Consider the following 16,547-nt stretch of genomic DNA (forward strand, 5'->3'; position numbering starts at 1 on the left):
CAAGTTAAACATGCTTTGTATGGCAGTAAAAAATGACCAGTTTTTCTAGATAGAATCTTTTTACAAATGTTTTTGGTGTGGTTACGGCTGAATATAAACAGTTTTGCTCAATAAAGTGTTCGACGGAATTTCTGTCCTCCAAAGCGTCTCAACATACGTTACAACAATTGAACAGTGTTGAACAACATTTTTTTATCTGTTAGGCTGCTTGTTGTCACCTGTACTCAGAATTGCATTGCAAAATTCTACGGAACAAATATTTATGTGTTTATTATGTTTAGAGTTCAGATTGGATTTTATTTTGTACGCGGCATAAATTTACTGTGCGCAGAGGACAGCTGAGCAGTGAGCATTTGCGCACCTTAGAGGGAACGCTGGACAGGACTCCCAGTCAAGAGTTTGTTGGAGTTTGTATACTTAAAAAGTAGGGCTGTCAAAGTTAATGCATACACAAATATTATCGCAGTAGTTATGTATAAACTTAGATTAATCATGCAATTTATTTTGACCACCATGTATAGGAATATTTGTTAATAAAATATAAAATAGGATACAAATAACTTTTCAAAAATGGTAAAGAGGAAATAAAAAAAAAAGTTTTGTTTGGTGTAATCCTCCATCGGCACATTCCGTACTAGGGCAAGGCAAGGCAAGACAAGTTTATTTACAGAACACAACTGGCACACCAGGCAATTCAAAGTGCTTCACAGAAAATTAAAGATTAAAGATTAAAGTACCAATGATTGTCACACACACACTAGATTTGGTGAAATTTGTCCTCTGCATTTGACCCATCCCCATGGGGAGCAGTGGGCAGCAGCGGCGCCGCGCCCGGGAATCATTTTGGTGATTTAACCCCCAACTCCAACCCTTTGATGCTGAGTGCCAAGCAGGGAGGTTATGGGTCCCATTTTTATAGTCTTTGGTATGACTCGGCTGGGAGATGACAGGAAAATAACATATAGGTAGGTAGGCCACGGGGAAGACCCAGGACACGTTGGGAAGACTATGTCTCCCGGCTGGCCTGGGAACGCCTCGGGATCCCCTGGGAGGAGCTGGACGAAGTGGCTGGGGAGAGGAAAGTCTGGGCTTCCCTGCTTAAGCTGCTGCGACCCGACCTCGAATAAGCGGAAGAAGATGGATGGATGGATGGATAATCATAATTAAAATTAAAATCATAAAATAAACCATAAAAACAAGCATAATTCAAATTAAAACCAAATAGTGTAGATGAAATAGTTTCAGTTGTCACAAGCACAAATAAAAAAATTTCACGCCACGTTTTGTCGTACGCCAGGTGTCGTACGGTATCGGATATCGTACTACCAAACACTTCTCATAAATACCTAGTCCGTTTGCCCGCGAATCATTCCAATGAATCAATCAAAGAATCCAATGCATTGGTCACTCAGCCATGACTTCAAAATAAGCCAGCCCTTTGATAAAGGTTAGAAACAATTGCTTTCAAGAAAGAACTTGTACTCTTCCCTCTTCAACAACAGAAGTCTTCAATAAAAGGTGAAAGTGATCATAGATGTTAATTTATTAATTTCAGCTGTATTTTTTAATGTACTTTCCACTGTTTTATTTGATAAAACTACAAGTAATCCTTATTAAAACGTTTTTGTTTTTTTATTCCGAGGGTCTTGAACGGCTGAATCGGAATTCCATTATTGCTTATGGAAAATTGTTTCGGTCTTAGTGGGACCTTTTGGAACAAACTACTGTACTAACAAAAAATGAGGTACCACTGTATTTAGATATAACGTTGATTTTTGTTTATGAGCATATTGGAGAAAATATCCCACTGGCATGAAAAAGTGCTGGTGCATGGGCCTACCAGACGCTATTACGCAAACCATTTAAAAACACATAGATGCGAGATAAGAATAGACTGGAATGTCTACCTGAGCTTTTTTGGTTGGTGACAGGCTTGCCCTCTGTGGGGATAGCGTGCTGGAAGATGTGTACTGTATCTTGGACAGTCTGCCGGTGGAGACAAACCTCCAGCGGGTCGATGCAGGTTGAAACGTTCTGGGCCAACAAGTAGCGTGGCTCAGCCTGCAGGCGTTTCAGAAAGGTGGCTACCTTCTCCTGACTCAGACCTGGAGGCGCAGCAAAAAGAGGGCATGATTAAAAACTGAAGGGAGAAAAGCAAACACGAGGAGTAATAACTATGAGGATTTTTCTAATATCACAATACTCATATGCTACACTTAAAAAGGGACCTATGATGATTTTTATGTCCTATTAATGTTGTTAAAATGTTGGCTACTTATGTTAAACAATGTCAAAGCATCAAATTTTAAGGTTTTGGTGTGAGCTTGCATTGAGTTTGCAGGGTTTTGCTGTCTGGCTACATTGTGACGTCACAGTGGAGTGGTCGTACTTATTTGGACATAAAGTCAAGTGCTTAACCAGAGCTTCAGGCTATGAGGAAACACAAAATAATCAATCAATAAATCAATCAATGTTTATTTATATAGCCCTAAATCACAAGTGTCTCAAAGGGCTGTACAAGCCACAACGACATCCTCAGTACAGAGCCCACATACGGGCAAGGAAAACTCACCCCAGTGGGACGAAGGTAAGATAAGGTATTATTTTAATTTAATCTTGGCATGTGCATAAACACAGACATGTGACATGGAATGAAATAAATGCTGCTGAAAGCAGCTGTTTTTTGCAGATTGGAGATTGTGCAAGTGTACCGAATGTTGTGATTGGGTGAATCTATCAAATGTTTATGCGGTTGATTTTTCACCGTTTCTGGGAAAAAAAATAGCGGTGACGACTTCAAGATATACATTTAAACAGTGTACATTTTCAAAAGATAAATTCCAATACTTTTTGAAAGAGAGGGGTGCAATTTTACTTGTAATCTGGGAACGCCACCACAAACGAACATGTTGCAAACAGACTCAAAAAACTGGTTATGAAAGTGACAGTGGAGCAAAATTTACGTGAAGATTACACAAAAACATTATCTTGAACACAAGGAAGTGTTTTAAATGTAGATTCAAATGATCATAGGTCTTCTTTAAATGATTCACACTCCCCACTTAGAAGGTGTCATATTATGTTACTTTTTTTCTCAATTTAAAACATGTCTTTGTGGTCTACATAATATGCAATGGTGGTGCTTTGGTCAAAATGTTGCATCGATTATGTTTTACAGACCGTTTTCAAGCCACTCTCTGACCATCTCTTCAGAACGTGCTGTTTTGTGGGTGGTCTTATTTATGTAGCTACAGTTCTACTATGTCTTGTCCCTGCCATATTTGTTGTAGTTTTAGCACTTCCACAGCGAGTCTACTAACAGATATAAATTCTAACTATATGCTAATTTGTATTAGAAATGACATGGATGTACGAGCCAGTCTGCCCCACAACAAGAGGATAGAGAAAACGAAGGAGCTTATTGAGTACTCGCGCTAAGCTCTTTGAGTAAAACTTTACCATATATGGAGATATCTGCTGACGAAATAGGGCAGAAAACTTCACAGGACAGAGCAAATTCCAAACGGCTTGTTTGGCGAAATATACTATTTTATAAATATCTCTGCAATGTCTCCAAAGTTTGACTTCATATTTTCGGTACTTACGGGAAACCCAAATATACATAAGCAGGAAAAGTTGGTTCTGCATTGTAAGGCACCTTTAAAGGCCTACTGAAATTAATGTTTTTTATTTAAACGGGGATAACAGATCCATTCTATGTGTCATACTTGATCATTTCGCGATATTGCCATATTTTTGCTGAAAGGATTTAGTAGAGAACATCGACGATAAAGTTCGCAACTTTTGGTCGCTGATAAAAAAAGCCTTGCCTGTACCGGAAGTAGCGTGACGTCGCAGGTTGAAGGGCTCCTCACATTTCCCCATTGTATACACCAGCAGCGAGAGCAGTTCAGACCGAGAAAGCGACGATTACCCCATTAATTTGAGCTAGGATGAAAGATTCGTGGATGAGGAACGTGAGAGTGAAGGACTGGAGTGCAGTGCAGGACGTATCTTTTTTCGCTCTGACCGTAACTTAGGTAAAAGGGCTCATTGGATTCCAAACTTTCTCCTTTTTCTATTGTGGATCACGGATTTGTATTTTAAACCACCTCGGATACTATATCCCCTTGAAAATGAGAGTCGAGAACGCGAAATGGACATTCACAGTGACTTATCTCCACGACAATACATCGGTGAAGCACTTTAGCTACGGAGCTAACGTGATAGCATCGTGCTTAAATGCAGATAGAAACAAAAGAAATAAGCCCCTGACTGGAAGGATAGACAGAAGATCAACAATACTACTATCAGGAGACACCGAACCAAACACTGGACCTGTAACCACACGGTTAATGCTGTGCCGCCTGTCGAAGCCTAGCAATGCTGTTTCTAACGACGCCATTGAAGCTAACTTAGCTACGGGACCTCGTCAGAGCTATGATAAAAACATTAGCGCTCCACCTACGCCAGCCCTCATCTGCTCATCAACACCCGTGCTCACCTGCGATCGACGGCGCGATGAAGGACTTCACCCGATCATCGATGCGGTCGGCGGCTAGCGTCGGATAGCGCGTCTGCTATCCAACTCAAAGTCCTTCTGGTTGTGTTGCTGCAGCCAGCCACTAATACACCGATCTCACCTACAGCTTTCTTCTTTGCAGTCTCCATTGTTCATTAAACAAATTGCAAAAGATTCACCAACACAGATGTCCAGAATACTGTGGAATTTTGCGATGAAAACAGAGCTGTTTGTATTGTGATACAATGTGTCCGAATACTTCCGTTTCAACCATTGACGTCACGCGCAAACGTCATCATTCATAGACGTTTTCAACCGGAAGTTCCCCGGGAAATTTAAAATTGCACTTTATAAGTTAACCCGGCCGTATTGGCATGTGTTGCAATGTTAAGATTTCATCATTGCTATATAAACTATCAGACTGCGTGGTCGGTAGTAGTGGGTTTCAGTAGGCCTTTAAAGTACCAGTAGAGTGGAAAAACAAGTTGACTTTATATGCTTAATTGTGTTCCATTCGACCCCGAGAAGGACAAGCGGCAGAAAATGGATGGATGAATGGATGTTTCCATTAAACCATGTCTAATCGTATTTGCGATTTGCAAAGTATTTAAAAACACTGTTTAAACATCACAAAATGCCAGAAATTCAGTCAGCCATTTTGAACATTCGGATATTCCGGAGATTGACGTCACTGTAGTAACGCTTCTGCACTCTGACCATAGTACCAGATCAGTCATACTGGAAATACGCAAAAATTACAGAGAGATGTGCTGTCTATCATTCATAATCCCTATATAAGACATGAACACATGTTTTTCTTTTTTTTTTGCATTTTAAGTCGTAAATAAATAAATACATAAAAAGTCTGCTAACAATGTCGTCAATGGGGGCTCTCTATTTCGCCCACAAAACCCCCTAAATAACCATCCAAAACCCGCCAACAATACTCATATATATTGTGACCTGAATACTAACCAAATATTAGCAATGTTGTTATTATAAGCGCTAACGGAGACAAACTACTTTTAGCGACGGATTGGTAACACGCAGCTCATTAGCCCTGCTTTACTGTGAGCTGGCCGCGATGTCCTGCTGCTCCCGCGTCTCGGATCATCAAAGTTATTCTAGATTATAAATCATGCCTCTCGTCTGAATATTAGGATGATTTAGTCATGAATCTAGAAGTTGTTCATCTGTGACATTCAATTCATACCCGGAGATAGAGACAAACACACACAACCGAAGGCGATGTCTGCAGGGAGACTTTTCCTTGTTAACCCTTTGTGTGCATCATGATTCATTTAAACGAGAAGATATGGACATCCTATCAGTTGTCATTGCAGTGAGAGCAAACATTGTACAGTAAGCGACCGTTTTATTATGTTTTTTAGTTTGTATTTCTTGTTTAGCACTTAGCAATACTGCTACATGATGCTTTGTGTTTCACTAAAGCTGGATTTGTTTAGCGGAGCTTCTAAAACATGTAGATCATCCTCCTTATATACAGGATCAACAATATAATGTTCCGGATTATAATTTTTACCAAAGTAATTGTTGGCTCTCACAAAGTCTGCATAATTTGCATTGTTGTTGTTGATGAAGGGATCTGTGGTTCCTACCTCTCCGTCACGCAATCAGGTGTCTGGCTAGTTCATTATGTCTCAAAATGGCTCGAAAATCTTTGTGAGATTGATACTATTTTCATCATATCTATTTATTCACAAACTTTATAAGTCTTTCGGTGTCATGAATCAGATATATATAACAGCTTCAATATAAAGGCAACTTGTTTTTCCACTCTACTGGTACTTGGCCATGCAACCATGGTTCAAATTCCAATTTTTGTGAGTTATGGGAATCATAAATACACAAAAACAGGTGCCAACAGGTAAGAGGAGTTGGTTTTTCATAATTTGACTCCTGTTAAGATCTAGACTGCCTTTTTTTAGTATAGAAGACAGTATGCTTGCAATTACATATGAGAAGAACATATGTTGTAACTTATGACCTGGTTTTAATTGATGACTAAGCGGCTACAGAGACCTTTGACTTACTTATGTATACTTTCACCGAAAAATATATCAATAAATATATTAAGATGTGAGTAGCATACATTAAAAATGAAAAGACAGACTTGGCAAAGCATTGAACAGACTATTCATGGTAGTATTATAGTAGTACTATAGTGGCTGTGGGAGCTAATTGGTCCGTGAAGTGGCGCACAAACACTGTGCTTGAACACTTTGCATGTTGCCTAGATTCTGAGCGCCAATGTTAACTGCCGGCGACAGAAAACTGAAAAGCGGAGCCACCTCTCCTCCTGGCACTCCCAGTCTTCAAAATACCAACATTATATGAATTGCCATCCAAGTGGTTGGAGGGAGGCCAAGTGCAGAGCTGCAGAGTGACTTGCAACTTTCCACATGAAGTTTGTACAAGTACCTACAAATTAGTCAAATGCTTTACCAGTGTGCATTAAGACATGATTAAAATCCAATACACACATGCCGAGAGAAAAATCATATTGCACTGCCAATATTTGGATGTTACTACATTACATATATAATCTGAGAAAAATTAAGCCATTGAATATCTATCTATAAACATCTAAATTTACCATTGTCAGTAATAATCAGCTTATAAATCAAGTTGTTCTGTTAATTGCCTATATATATATATATATATATATATATATATATATATATATATATATATATATATATATATATATATATATATATATATATATATATATATATATATATATATATACATACATACATACATACATACATACATACATACATACATACATATATATATATATATATATATATATATATATATATATATATACATACATATATATATACATATATAAATACATACATATATATATATATATATATATATATATATATATATATATATATATATATATATATATATATATATATATATATAAATACATACATATATGAGATGTTTGTTAATAAGCATGTACATAAGATGTTACTGCATTACATATAGCGTCCGAGAAAAATTAAGCCTTTGAATATTTATCTATTCACATCAAAATGTACCATTGCCAGTTATAATCAGCTTATTCAGTTGCTCTGTTGATTGCATGTCCATATATATATATATATATATATATATATATATACATATATATATATATATATATATGGATATATACTGTATCACTCCATTTTCTACCGCTTGTCCCGTTCAGGGTCGTAATATATATATATATATATATATATATATATATATATATATATATATATATATATATATATATATATATATTAGGGGTGTTGGAAAAAATCAATTCGAATTCGAATCGCGATTCTCACGTTGTGCGATTCAGAATCGATTCTCATTTTTAAAAAATCGTTGTTTTTTTTTTTTATTAATTTTTTTTTTTTAATTAATCAATCCAACAAAACAATACACAGCAATACCATAACAATGCAATCCAATTCCAAAACCAAACCCGACCCAGCAACACTCAGAACTGGAATAAACAGAGCAATTGAGAGGAGACACAAACACGACACAGAACAAACCAAATGTAGTGAAACAAAAATGAATATTATCAACAACAGTATCAATATTAGTTACAATTTCAACATAGCAGTGATTAAAAATCCCTCATTGACATTATCATTAGACATTTATAAAAAATGTTTTAAAAAAAGAACAATAGTGTCACAGTGGCTTACACTTGCATCGCATCTCATAAGCTTGACAACACGCCGTGTCCAATATTTTCAGAAAGATAAAATAAGTCATATTTTTGGTTCATTTAATAGTTAAAACAAATTTACATTATTGCAATCAGTTGATAAAACATTGTCCTTTACAATTATAAAAGCTTTTTACAAAAATGTACTACTCTGCCTGCATGTCAGCAGACTCAGGTAGATCCTGCTGAAATCCTATGTATTGAATGAATAGAGAATAGTTTTGAATCGGGAAAAATTCGTTTTTGAATCGAGAATCGGGTTGAATTGAAAACAAATCGATTTTGAATCGAATCGTGACCCCAAGAATCGATATTGAATCGAATCGTAGGACACCCAAAGATTCACAGCCCTAATATATATATATATATATATATATATATATATATATGTATATATATATATATATATATATATATATATATATATATATATATATATATTTCAGCTGTTTGTTAATAATCAAGCGTTTACATACCATGTTACTACATTACATAAATAATGTGAATATGTGTCTATAAACATCTAAATGTACCATTGCCAGTAATAATCAGCTTATAAGTCAAGTTGTTCTGTTGATTGCCTATATATATATATATATTTGAGATGTTTGTTAATAATCAAGCGTGTACATAACATGTTACTACATTACATATCTAATCTGAATATGCATCTATAAACACCTAAATCAGTGGTTCTTAACCTTGTTGGAGGTACCGAACCCCACCAGTTTCATATGCGCATTCACCGAACCCTTCTTTAGTGAAAAATAAAATGTGTTTTTTTCAAATTCAAGACAAAGTTATATGTTTTTGGTAAAACTTTAGTATGGGGAACATATTCTAAGTAACAAAGACTTAATTTAGAGTTATTTGGACACTAGGGGAACATATTCTAAGTAATAAAGACTTAATTTAGAGTTATTTGGTTAGGGTTAGGGTCAGGGTTATAATAAAGCCATGCCGAATAAGGCATTAATAAGTACTTAATAATGACTAGTTAAGAGCCAATATGTTACTAATTTGCATGTTAATAAGCAACTAATTAATGGTGAATATGTTCCCCATACTAAAGTGTTACCATGTTTTTTTACTGGTGCATAAAATGAACCGTGCATGAACATCACCTTGTTCAAACAACAAAACCAATACAGTGCATAAACTCACAACAAATTACACACCTGCAAACCAGTCAGCTGTTGCCGTATCTGTAATACGCCGACAGGGAGAAGTTTGTATTTACACGATGAGTCGGGTGTGTTTTGACCTCCGCCGAACCCCTGAGGCCGACTCACCGAACCCCTAGGGTTCGATCGAACCCAGGTTAAGAACCACTGATCTAAATGTACCATTGCCAGTAATAATCAGCTTTTAAATCAAGTTGTTCTGTTGATTGCATATATATATATATATATATATATATATATATATATATATATATATATATATATATATATATATATATATATATATATATATATATATATATATATATATATATCCTGTATATATATATATATACTGTATATAAATGTGTTAGTTAATAATCAAGCGTGTACATAAGATATTACTGCATTACATATGTAATCTGAGATCAAATTAAGGCTTTGAATATTTATCTATACACATTTTAATTTATCATTGGCAGTAATAATCATCTTATAAAACAAGTTGTTCTGTTGATTGCCTATATACATATATATGTACATACATACATTATATATATAGGCAATCAACAGAACAACTTGATTTATAAGATGATTATTACTGCCGATGGTAAATTAAGATGTGTACAGATAAATATTCAAAGGCTTAATTTTTCTCAGGTTATATATGTAATGCAGTAACATTTTATGTACACGCTTGATTATTAACAAACATCTCATATATATATATATATATATATATATATATATATATATATATATATATATATATATATATATATATATATATATATATATATATATATATATATATTTGTTAATAATCAAGCGTGTACATAAGATTTTACTACATTACATATATCATCTGAATATGTATCTATAAACATCTAAATGTAACATATATATATATATATATATATATATATATATATATATATATATATTTGTTAATAATCAAGCGTGTACATAAGATTTTACTACATTACATATATCATCTGAATATGTATCTATAAACATCTAAATGTAACATATATATATATATATATATATATATATATATATATGAGATGTTTGTTAATAATCAAGCATGTAAATTGGATGTTACTACATTACATATATAATCTGAGAAAAATTAAGCCTTTGAATATTTATCTATAAACATCTAAATTTACTATTGCCAGTAATAATCAGCTTATAAATCAAGTTGTTCTGTTGATTGTTTTTATATATATATATGTATATGTTTGTTAATAATCAAGCATGTACATAAGTTGTCTGGTTCACTTCCCAGTAGTAGTGCAGCGTGTCCAGTCATTGTGTCCTTTATTACGCTTCTATCAACTAGTAAACTACTGCGGTTATAATCTCCACAGTTCTAGCCATTCATAGCTTTTTAATGGCGTAACATAATGCAAATGTCTATTTTGGCCTGAAGAATCCGGAGGTGCTAATACGCCTGCAACAAAGACGCCGTGCTTTAAAGGTGGACAAGCTAGCTGGAGGAATGCTAACTTTAGCCGATTAGCTTCCTCAGTTGTCATCCTCGAGCTGTCACGCAAACAGCCCGCCGGCGCACAGCAACACCAATGAGGACAAAAACAAGACAAAAGGCGACGTTAAACTTACCGGTTTCCATTTCTTCTCAGACGTGAAGGAGAGTAGCGGACTTCGTACGATTTCACCGGCTCTTTGTTGATGTCAGACACCGACAGTTAGTCAATGAAAGAAGGCAAGGGTGCGTTCGTTTGAACACCCGAGTCCTGTCTTTGACGTGGAGCTGGGCGGAGTTTAAAGTGAACTATTTCAAGTGCGTTGCCCCCGCCCGAACCAGACACGCCACACTTTGTTACCAAAGTACTGTTAACCGGTTCAATGCTTATCGATGGTAAATACATATTTCGACAGCAGCCCATATAAACTTTATTTGCTACATTTGTACATCTTGAAAACAGGATTGGCGTATGAATAAAAATCACCTTAGGACCAAAGAGAACGTTGATATTTAAAAAAATAAATACATAAAATAAAAAAGGTAAAGATTATAGACCAGTGGTTCTTAACCTTGTTGGAGGTACCGAACCCCACCAGTTTCATATGCGCATTCATTGAACCCTCCTTTTTTTCAAATTCAAGACAAAGTTATTATATGTTTTTGGTAACACTTTAGTATGGGGAACATATTCTAAGTAACAAAGACTTACTTTAGAGTTTTTGGACACTAGGGCAGGGGTCGGCAACCCAAAATGTTGAAAGAGCCATATTGGACCAAAAATACAAAAACAAATCTGTCTGGAGCCGCAAAAAATTAAAAGCCATATTACATACAGATAGTGTGTCATGAGATATAAATTGAATTAAGAGGACTTAAAGGAAACTAAATGAGCTCAAATAAGCCTACAGATGAGGCATAATGATGCAATATGTACATATATGTAGCCTAAATAGCATGTTAGCATCGATTAGCTTGCAGTCATGCAGTGACCAAATATGTCTGATTAGTACTCCACACAAGTCAATAACATCAACAAAACTCACCTTTGTGTATTCATGCACAACGTTAAAAGTTTGGTGCACAAAATGAGACAGAAAAAGACGTGGCATAAAATACGTCTTAGAAAGTCGGAGAAAGTTATACATGTAAACAAACCACGGTGAGTTCAAGGACCGCCAAAATTAGTAGGACAAAACGGCGCTCGCCAAATACTCGAATCAGTGAAGCATGTTTAATACAAACAGTGTGCTTTATAACAATTAGGGAGGTTTGTGTCATGTTTGTCCTCCTACAGAAACCATATTAACACAAAAAATATATGTTTTTCCCCTAATCTTTTTCCATTTTTCATACATTTTTGAAAAAGCTCCAGAGAGCCACTAGGGCGGCGCTAAAGAGCTGCATGCGGCTCTAGAGCCGAGGGTTGCCGACCCCTGCACTAGGTATTCTAAGTAACAAAGACTTAAAATAGTTATTTGGTTAGGGTTCGGGTTAGGGTTAGAGGGTTAGGGCCAGGGTTAGACTGGTTAGGGTTATAATAAGGTCATGCCGAATAAGGCATTAAGAAGTACTTAATAATGACTAGTTAAGAGCCAATATGTTACTAATTTGCATGTTAATAAGCAACTAATTAATGGTGAATATGTTCCCCATACTAAAGTGTTACCATGTTTTTTTACTGGTGTATAAAATGAACCGTGCATGAACATCACCTTGTTCAAAGAACAAAACCAACACAGTGCATAAACTCACAACAAATGACACACCTGCAAATCAGTCGGACTTCTGCTGTTGCCGTATCCGTAACACGCCGATAGGGAGAAGTTTTTATTTACACGATCAGTCGGGTGTGTTTTGACCTCCGCCGAACCCCTGAGCCCGACTCACCGAACCCCTAGGGTTCGATCGAACCCAGGTTAAGAACCACCGGTATAGACACACCTTTTTAATCAGGCTTATGTTAAACCCTTCTTTTAAGATGTGCTATTTGTATTTTCCCAGTATGAATTTTTTTTTACCTTTGCAACCTCATTAATTATACTATTGGCTGTTTGATTGGTTGAGACTTTTATTAGTAGATTGCACAGTACAGTACATATTCTGTACAATTGACCACTAAATGGTAACACCCAAATAAGTTTTTCAACTTGTTTAAGTCAGGGTCCACGTTAATCAATTCATGGTATAAATATATACTATCATCATAATACAGTCATCACACAAGTTAATCATCAGAGTATACATTGAATTATCTACATTATTTACAATCCGGGAGAGGTTGTGGAGGGGGGTTAGGTTTGGTTGATATCAGCACTTCAGTCATCAACAATTACATCATCTGAGAAATGGACATTGAAACAGTGAAGGTCTGACTTCCTAGGATATGTACAGCGAGCAGTGAACATAGTGAGCGCAGAAAGCATAAAGTAAAGTAAAGTAAAAGTACCAATGATTGTCACACACACACTAGGTGTGGTGAAATTTGTCCTCTGCATTTGACCCATCCCCTTGTTCACCCCCTGGGAGGTGAGGAGAGCAGTGGGCAGCAGCGGTGGCCGCGCCCGGGAATAATTTTTGGTGATTTAACCCCCAATTCCAACCCTTGATGCTGAGTGCCAAGCAGGGAGGTAATGGGTCCCATTTTTATAGTCTTTGGTATGACTCGGCCGGGGTTTGAACTCACAACCCACCGATCTCAGGGCGGACACTCTAACCACTAGGCCACTGAGTACGCCTAAGAACAAGTATATACATTTGATTATTTACAATCCGGGGAGGTGGGATGTGGTGGGGGGAGGGTGTTAGTCTAGGGTTGTAGTTGCCTGGAGGTGTTGTTTTAGTGCGGTTTTGAAGGAGGGTAGAGATGCACTTTCTTTTACACCTGTTGGGAGTGCATTCCTTATTGATGTGGCAGAGAAGGAGAGATAGGCTCCAGCACCCCCCGCGACCTCAAAAGGGACAAGCGGTAGGAAATGGATGGATGGACATACATTTTATGTTTCATCATCTCTTCTTTCTTTTGTTCTGTAAAGCCCTTTGTGTTGCCACCTGCCTGTGCACAACAAGTGCTATATAAATATTGTTTGATTGATTGTGCAATTAATATGCACAAATGCAGTAATAGTGTATTTGTGTTTTGTTTTAATGGTACTGAAATATATTGATATTACAAAGCTATAAACATTTACTATATAACAAGCATATTAAGTGTAACACACATCCGATTTGCTGTGAGGTGGATCTTTCGGTAGCCAGCTTGCAGTGTACTTTCAAAGTCAGCTGGGATAGGCTCCAGCTCACTTGTGGCACTGAATAAGGGGTCAAAACATGGATGGATGGAGTAGGAAGAGGGAAAAGTCTGTGTGAGGTGTGGTGTTTATTTGAGTGAATCCCAAACCCAGCACTTCGTTATGTACTGAAGCCAGAAGTCAGCTGGGGTAGACTCCAGCACCGGGCGTATGGATGAATGCATAGATGGGTTGTGGACTTAAACCTATACTACTTACCTTTCTGCGAGTGTAAACATGAACTGCTTTGTTTAAAGAAAATCTACCAATAAGTAATTTACTCAAATTAATCAATCAAACTGTATTTATATAAAGTAGCACTTTAAATGCACAGGAAAAAAAGAAGAAAACACACGGGACCTAAAATTGAGCCCTGGGGAACCCCACTCCTTATTTCATGGATCCATACTTACATTAAAAAAACTTTTTATATTATGACTATACTTTGTTTTTAAGTTTCTTCTAGTTCGGGGGTCAGCAGCCCGCGGCTCTTTAGCGCCACCGTGGTGGCTCACTGGACCTCTTTCAGAGATGTGTGAAAATGGAAAAAGACAAAGAAAAAAATACATTTTTTGTTTTAATATATTTTCTGTAGGAGAACAAACATGACACAAATCTTCCTAATTGTTACAAATCCCACTGTTTATGTTATACATGCTTCACTGATGAGTATTTGGCAAGCACCGTTTTGACCTACTAATTTCAGCGAACTGTAGTTACTGACAGTGGTTTTCTGGAGTGTTCCTTAGCCCATGTGGTGATATCCTTTACACACTGATGTCGGTTTTTGATGCAGTACCGCCTGAGGGATCCAAGGTCCATCCATCCATCCATTTTCTACCGCTTATCCCTTATGGGGTCGCGGGGGGTGCTGGAGCCTATCTCAGCTACAATCGGGCGGAAGGCGGGGTACACCCTGGACAAGTCGCCACCTCATCGCAGGGATCCAAGGTCACGGGCATTCAATGTTACGTGCAGTGATTTCTCCAGATTCTCCGAACCTTTTGATGATATTACGGACCGTAGATGGCAAAATCCCTAAATTCCTTGCAACAACTTGTTGAGAAATGTTGTTCTTAAACTGTTCGAGAATTTGCTCACACATTTGTTCACAATGTGGTGACCCTCGCCCCATCCTTGTTTGTGAATGACTGAGCATTTCATGGAAGCTGCTTTTATACCCAATCATGGCACTCACCTGTTCCCAATTAGCCTGTTCACCTGTGGGATGTTCCAAACAAGTGTTTGATGAGCATTCCTCAACTTTTTCAGTCTTTTTTGCCACTTGTGCCAGCTTTTTTGAAACATGTTGCAGGCATCAAATTCCAAATGAGCTAATATTTGCAAAAAATAACGTTTTCCAGTTCGAACGTTAAGTATCTTTTCTTTGCAGTCTATTCAATTGAACATAGGTTGAAACGTATTGTAAAATCATTGGATCCTGTTTTTATTTACGATTTACACAACGTGCCAACCTCACTGGTTTTGGGGTTTGTACAAAAATGGGTAACAATAGGTTAAAAAAAAGTTGGTTGTACAACCAACTAGTTCAATGACTATAGAAATATTTACTATTTGGCGGCAATAGCCACAAACATATCGTATATTAAATATTTTAAGTTTATAGATCAGTCCTTTTCAATAATTCCTTGAAATATTTCAACATCATCTACATTTAAAAAAAACAAAAAAACATTTGTGTGTTTTAGATGATTATGTGTTTTGCATGGTTTATTTGATTGCAAATAAACAAACAAAAATGTTGAATAATAAAAAGAGGCATTAGTGTCAATGACGTTTATCATTATTAATTACATTTTAGATGGAATTTGGGCTTTTTATTAGCTTCAAACTATAAATATTTGAATATGGTGAAATAGATTCTTTAAACTTTTCACCGTGTGTAGTGTATCTATGCAATTGAATAATGACGTTAGGTCAGGAAAAAACACAGAGGCTATTTTATCCCTACAAGCCTGTTTCGCAGGTTTCCCTGCTCTTTAGGGGATTTTATTTTCAAATAAAATACCTTTAAATAAAATCCCCGGAAGAGCAGGGAAACCTGTGAAACCGGCTTGTAGGGATGAAATAGTCTACAAAATAAAATATTTTCAAATAAAATCCCCTGAAGAGCAGGGAAACCTGCGAAACAGACTTGTAGGGATGAAATAGCCTGTGTTTTTTCCTGACCTAACGTATATTCCGCCCTTCCTTGGTATTGAGCACTGTATAACGGATAAAACACAGAAACCTCGACAATTGAATAATTATGTTTATACATCCATCCATTTTCTACCGCTTGTCCCTCTCACTGTATTTAAATTAACTTTTC

General features: G+C 36.4%; 1 protein-coding gene across 1 annotated transcript in view; it reads right to left on the reverse strand.

Moving 5' to 3' along the window:
• blmh (bleomycin hydrolase) overlaps positions 1-11,220 on the reverse strand; it is a 38,254-nt gene extending 27,034 nt beyond the window's left edge. Inside the window, exons 1-2 of the mRNA XM_062068069.1 lie at positions 11,063-11,220; positions 1,908-2,105 (exon numbers count right to left, since the gene is read on the reverse strand). Of these exons, the coding sequence (XP_061924053.1) occupies positions 1,908-2,105; positions 11,063-11,072 (208 nt within the window). The 5' untranslated portion in view covers positions 11,073-11,220. The remainder of the gene's footprint in view (positions 1-1,907; positions 2,106-11,062) is intronic.
• Positions 11,221-16,547: the final 5,327 nt, after the last annotated feature.

The sequence above is a fragment of the Entelurus aequoreus genome, linkage group LG13 (genome assembly GCF_033978785.1).
Source record: "Entelurus aequoreus isolate RoL-2023_Sb linkage group LG13, RoL_Eaeq_v1.1, whole genome shotgun sequence".
Classification (NCBI taxonomy): Eukaryota; Metazoa; Chordata; class Actinopteri; order Syngnathiformes; family Syngnathidae; genus Entelurus; species Entelurus aequoreus.